Source organism: Harpia harpyja, chromosome 2 (assembly GCF_026419915.1).
Source record: "Harpia harpyja isolate bHarHar1 chromosome 2, bHarHar1 primary haplotype, whole genome shotgun sequence".
In the NCBI taxonomy this organism is placed as follows: Eukaryota; Metazoa; Chordata; class Aves; order Accipitriformes; family Accipitridae; genus Harpia; species Harpia harpyja.
In genome coordinates, this window is record NC_068941.1 from 47,404,189 (window position 1) to 47,410,188 (window position 6,000).

At 36.1% G+C, this 6,000-nt stretch overlaps 1 protein-coding gene across 5 annotated transcripts in view; it reads left to right on the top strand.

Annotated features, from left to right (window-relative positions):
* Positions 1–5,898, top strand: part of CLCN3 (chloride voltage-gated channel 3) — a 76,454-nt gene extending 70,556 nt beyond the window's left edge. For 3 of the 5 annotated variants that reach the window (XM_052779008.1, XM_052778981.1, XM_052778989.1), the window contains 2 exons: positions 1,008–1,083; positions 2,781–5,898. In XM_052779008.1, the coding sequence (XP_052634968.1) occupies positions 1,008–1,083; positions 2,781–2,939 (235 nt within the window). In that variant the 3' untranslated portion in view covers positions 2,940–5,898. The remainder of the gene's footprint in view (positions 1–1,007; positions 1,084–2,780) is intronic. The other 2 variants (XM_052778995.1, XM_052779000.1) reach the window with 1 other exon arrangement.
* Positions 5,899–6,000: the final 102 nt, after the last annotated feature.

Consider the following 6,000-nt stretch of genomic DNA (forward strand, 5'->3'; position numbering starts at 1 on the left):
TGACTCTTAATGAAAGCTTAACTGTGCAAAGCTGTGTCAAACTGTACTATAAATTAACTATTTTATGGTAACGTAGCAGCAAGTATGGATGGCTTTAATAATTAGCTGTTTTCAGATATTCATATTTGTTGTCACATTTCAATTTACAAACTTGTGATATTCCATGAGCACACTGTCCATTACAAGAAGATCATATAGTAAATACTAGTACTAGTGGTATTTAGCCATGGCATATAGCCGTGTTGGACATCAAGGACTGATCTATATTTTGGCCAATTTTCTGTAAATTGAATGTACCCACATAAAGACACACATCAACTTACTGGTTCCGAACCAGATTGGAATAGGAACTGTGCAGAAATTGGTGCTTGTGACAAACATAGAGTTATATAAAGACTGAGCCTCACCCTTCCTAATTTGTACCAGAATATACATTCCAGGGAGTTGCTCTTTATTTATACTGTTATGAATGAGAAATTTGTCTGAATTTGTCTCTTTCTAGGGAGACCAGATAACCCCGCTCTGTAGTGCAGCTTCAAACCTCAATTGTTATGTTACAGTTATTACTTTGTTCATCTATTGTGCCTTGTTAAAATGCGAATAATTATCTGTATGTGTGAGAAGAAATAACTGTTAAACAAAGGAAATAAAGTAGATTTTAGTTTCAGTGCCTCTAAAACCTGAAGAGGTGTGAATTTGGGGAGAAGATATGAAGTATGCTTCCCTGACGTGTATTTGATATGAGAAATGTACTGCTCTGGGGTGGTTGAAGACCCAGCTGTGTTCAGCATTTTGGGAGCAAAAGAAAAAAGGCAATGTCTGGGAAAGGGTACTGACTTTCAAATCATTTTTCATTTAATTATCTCATTAGCTTTCCTGCAACCATTCTTTTTTTTTCTTTTTTTTTTCTTTTTTTTTTAGTTTTGCTCTAATCCTTTTTCATTATGATTAGAACTTTTTTTATTTGATTTCACACACAGTTATTAGCATAACATGATCTGTTTCAGGATTGTCTTGGGGATCATCACAAAGAAGAACATATTAGAGCATCTCGAGCAACTAAAGCAGCACGTCGAACCCTTGGTGATTAGATATATCAGATCTCATAATTAGACACATTAGAAGTCAGGAAGCATGAAACTTGTGAACTGTTCAGGGCTTTTATGACATCGGCTGAACAATAAAATCATCTTATGCTAAAAATTTGAATTAAAACATAAAAAAAAATGTGCAAAATCCTTTTGTAGAAATGAAGCTGTTAATATGGACATACTGTTAGTCACAACATTAAAGGAAGGTAAACAGTAGACTTTCTGATACTTTTGTTCTTGAGATCACATAGATCCATCTAGTTGAACTGCTGATTTCCCCAGGTGGGAAAGCATGCAGCTAGGAATACTTTTTCCCTGCCTAATGCAAATTAAGATTTTTGTATATGCCAATTCCTTTTTCTGATCTTGACAGCTTTAAATAGCTGTTGAATAGCAAAGTAAGTATCAGTGTCTTTTGAGAAGCAAAGCCAAACATGTTTTTAATGTATCACAGCATTAGATCTTCCCTGTAATCCCCCTCTATCAACAAGATTTTTTAAAAGTATTCTTATTTTTAGTAAAGTCCTGTGATTTTATGTAAAGTCCTGTGATTCTGCTGCTGTTACTGACAGCAATTAATGTTCTCCTTTATAAAATGTTCAGTGATATCCTAAGCCACTAAGTGGCATGCTACTATGTTGACTGTTGACTTCAGAATCTAGACGTTGTTTTAACCATGATGTTGTGAACTAACCTTAGATAGATGGTAGACTTTGTCTTAATTTGGACATGGGTTGCTAGTTACATCTCTACTAAACATACCCACCAAGTTTAGCTGCTTATATGCAAAACATGCTAATTATGTTCTCATTTTATGCTAATATTTCACAAGTATTTCATGCGTCCTTTAATAAGACAAAACGAAATGTACTAACCAGAATAACAAGGGCAGCAGCTCATTCATTCTGCTCTTTGCTTCTCCAGTGATATTATCCTTTTGGACAGTCTCACCCTTTCTGATGCTTCACAGAGTTATAATTTTAAAAGCCACGAAGACCCTGTCATAAGAGCACAGTATCTAAATTGGAAAATGAAAATTTTCTTTCATTATTCACAATTTATTTTCTAAAGCTGTGATCTCCAAAAACTAGTTAACTATTGTTTATTTTACAAAAGTTTCGTGGTGAATACAGTGTGCTCCTATGAATACATTCAGCCTGAGCCAGTGCGTCAGACTGGAAGGATCCTAATGATTTAAAAATGGAGGGAAGGGGAGTTTGATTTGCTATTAGCATTTTGGGCCATCAAGCGGTACGTCACTTCTGATGGCTAGGTTGGAACATGCCTCCCTTATGAAATGGGATTAATATCACTTCTTTTTCATACCTCTTTTTTTCTTTGTCCCTCTTTGTTACTTTTTTGTTGGCATACGCTAATCAAAATTTCATTTTTGTAGAAACAAAAAGTTAAATAAAAATTGTCATGGGCTCTACTTGTATTGCTTGTATTTCATTAAAATGGACTACAGCTGTCAGAGACCATCTGATATGGTGTCTCAGCATTGCTGTCTTTTAACAAACCGGTGGTTCCTCAATATTTTGATTAATAAAATGTTTTTGTTTAAATAAGAAAATCAGGCTGTTTACTTTTGCTCTATTCCTGTCAACAAAAAGGACTTGGCTACAGATTTGTTCTGCGTTATTATTTTCCTGCTTGGATTAATATCGATCTTCCATTTATCCTTTTCAGGCGCCTCCTTGGCATTATAACAAAAAAAGATATCCTCCGTCATATGGCCCAGACGGCAAACCAAGACCCCGCCTCAATAATGTTCAACTGAAACCCATAGCTGAGGAGAGAGAGGAAACGGAAGAGGAGGTTCATTTGTTGAATAGCACAACACTTTAGTCTGGGGGATACTTCTAAAATCAGAGACGAGAGCTGGGTTTTTGCGTAACAGTGCTGCTGGAAATCAGGAGTTGGTCTGGGGGAGTATGTGGCGAGGAGGAAGGCTGATGGGAGCGTGGGAAGGGAGAGCTGCTGCCCTGCACTGGATGCGTCCCGAGACGTCAGGTCTGCCATGATAGTGCAGTGGGCGAGCCGTGCGAGGTGGTGCAATTCTCCAGCCCCAGCCTGGTACTTCAGCATTGAAGAGATGTGTTATTAGTCCCTGTTTCTGGAGGGATCATTCTGAATTGAGCCATCTTACGGAGACTGAAAGGTCTTGCCCTTTTTACCATTGAAAACTGTTGTGTTAACTCATGAAACGTATTGATTATTACACGTCACCTTTCTACATTCCAGAGGAGCTTTATTTCTCTCTCTCCTGAGCCGTAACAAAGCCTCTTTAAAATTGGTGTGCCCTTTCGAAGCAGTTGTTTCTCATATTGAGATGTACTGTGAGTTACTGAGGTTCGATCACAAGAAGGGAGGTTTTTCTTGTGCCATTAAATGTGTCAGTTTGTACATCATGAAATGCTCGGGGCAGTACAGATCCACTGCGACAAAAACAGATTGAACAGGTAATACCTTGCAAGAACCATGCGAGACTTCTTTCAACCCATGTGCTGTCGTGATATGAGGAAAAACTAAAACCAGATGAAACTAGCGTATCAAAGAAAGATACTGGTTTTGCTGCAGAAAATATCAATAATGTGACCTGGTCTTATGCAATTTTTGTATTATTGAAAACACTATGATATATACCAATGTTGTGCAGTATAAGGAAAAATACTGCTATTCTACTAGTTAAGAGCTGGAACAATTCTGTATACGTGTATCTGGTAAAAATTGCATGCTACAACACTGGAGATCTTTTTCCCCCCCCTGTAAAATTTGAGAACGGTCATTTTTGTTTCTTCTCCACAAAAGATGTTCCACTGCTGACATGGTAGGAAGAAATGTAACTCATAACTTGCACTAAATGTATATTATTTTTCTTGAAGTTTTACCATTCTTTATTTATATTTGTATGGATTAAAAAAATTATTAAATATGAATCAGTTAATATCTCACATAACTAATTACCTTTTTAATGTGATTTTATAGAATAATTTGTAATCCTCTGCAAGTAATGGAGGATTAGCAAATGTTTACAACTAGATGAAGGGTTTAAACGAAATCTTTTCTTTATGATCCAACATGCATATAAGATCATTTTCAAATGTAACTTTCACTGCCGTTACCTTGAGATTTCCTTTATCCTTTACTAGCAGATAACTGGAACAGTAGTATTAAAATTTTATTTTAAAAAACTGCAGGGTTGTAAAAATAATAGGAAGAAAGCAACTATGATTATTAGATTGCTTTTGACTTTTTTTTTTTTCCAAGTATATAGAGGTGTAAATGGTATGTAGCCACAGAAGGTGAGCAGCAGGGCAGAATCGAATCCAGTACTTGAAACTTTGGCAGGACTTTAAAATTCAGCAGCAACACACACGCTAGCAGGTGAACTGACAGATGCCTAACTTATTTACTTTTTTCTCGCAAGTCACAAGATTAATTTGTTTCATATTCATTTTACCAAACCACCACAAACACATGCAGAGGAAAAAAGGCAATATGCTTTAAGCCTAAAGTAGGGAGGAAAAAATTTAAGAAATGTGGCTGACAAAAATCATGCTTTATAATACAGGGTTAGATAAAATTTCCTTCTTTAACAGTTTTGCCCACAAGACTGCAAAAATATAAATGGTAAAAGTCTAAAATAATAATCCTAGCTGTCTCTAAGGCATTCATCACAGTTACCTCAAACATCTTTATTTGCAAAGTACTCAGTATGATTTTTATCTTAAGTACAGCAACATACTGAAATGAAATTCTGGTACTTTTGGCAAGCTCCAAAATAATGCCTGTGCTTAAGTGCGCTGCTGAATTATTACTGATTTTTCTGAGTATAAAACTGCCATCTCATCATCTCGTCTCTTGCAGCAACTGGAACCAGTAGAAAGCGAAATTTGCCAGCAGGCTCATGGTCATCAGCCCCTGTATTAAAAATGGGTTTGGTACTGAAACAGGGAAGCAGGCCATGGTAAAATGGGAGCGTTGCAGCAACTAGCTGTATTCTTCCACATGAAGTCAGTGCTAGTGGTTCAAAATTTGTTCTGTTACATTGCGTAAGCCTGAAGAAACTTTGTGAAGTTTCTTCTGTAAAGAGCAGGATTTGGCCCATTTACAGAAGGCAGCTCTGGAAGTTGTCCGTGATGCTGATTTCTGTTGTCTCTTTTTTTTCTACAGTGGAAGAATATAAGCGTACGTGTATAAAAATTGCTTTAAATCAGCTGGAAACCTCTGCCATGTCTGATGTTCTCATAAAACACTGCTGTGTGTACTGTGTTAACTTGCACCTAATTCTACAGACTGTATGGTCTGAATTAAAATACGGTTCACACCCCTGCTGTGTTTTATAATTTCAGTATGGATCCTGAGTGCTGCATATAAATTGTGCATCTCTGTTTACTTTTCTTACCTGCTAAGCTTTCCCTGTTGACATTTAAAATGTCTTCTGGTAAACATACGTTAGAGGTTCTGATAATGAAGAATGTGTGCCTGTGCTGTGCAACAAAGATTTTCTAATGTAAAACTTGCAGCGCCTTACTAATTTGAAAAAAGTTACTAATTTGAAAAAAAAAATGTGGTGGATTAGAGGGGGAAAGTGTCAGCATTTTTTCTTTTTTAAAACCATTCGGTTACTGGTTCATGAAGAATGCATTCTTTGTTAATCTGTGATGTTGCCTAGAGCTGTATTTAATATTGATCTTAATGTTTTTATTTATAATAGTGTGGTAGAGCTGCATATCATTACAGTAAAAATTCTGAATACTGTGATGATTTAATCAAATATTAAAAACTTCTGTATGACCATTTATTGTTTTGTCATGTTTTCTCATTGTTTCACAAAAAATATTTGTGTTGATTTTTGTATTTATTTTCCCTGAGAGAAGATTAACAGCTAGGAGTTTTACATACA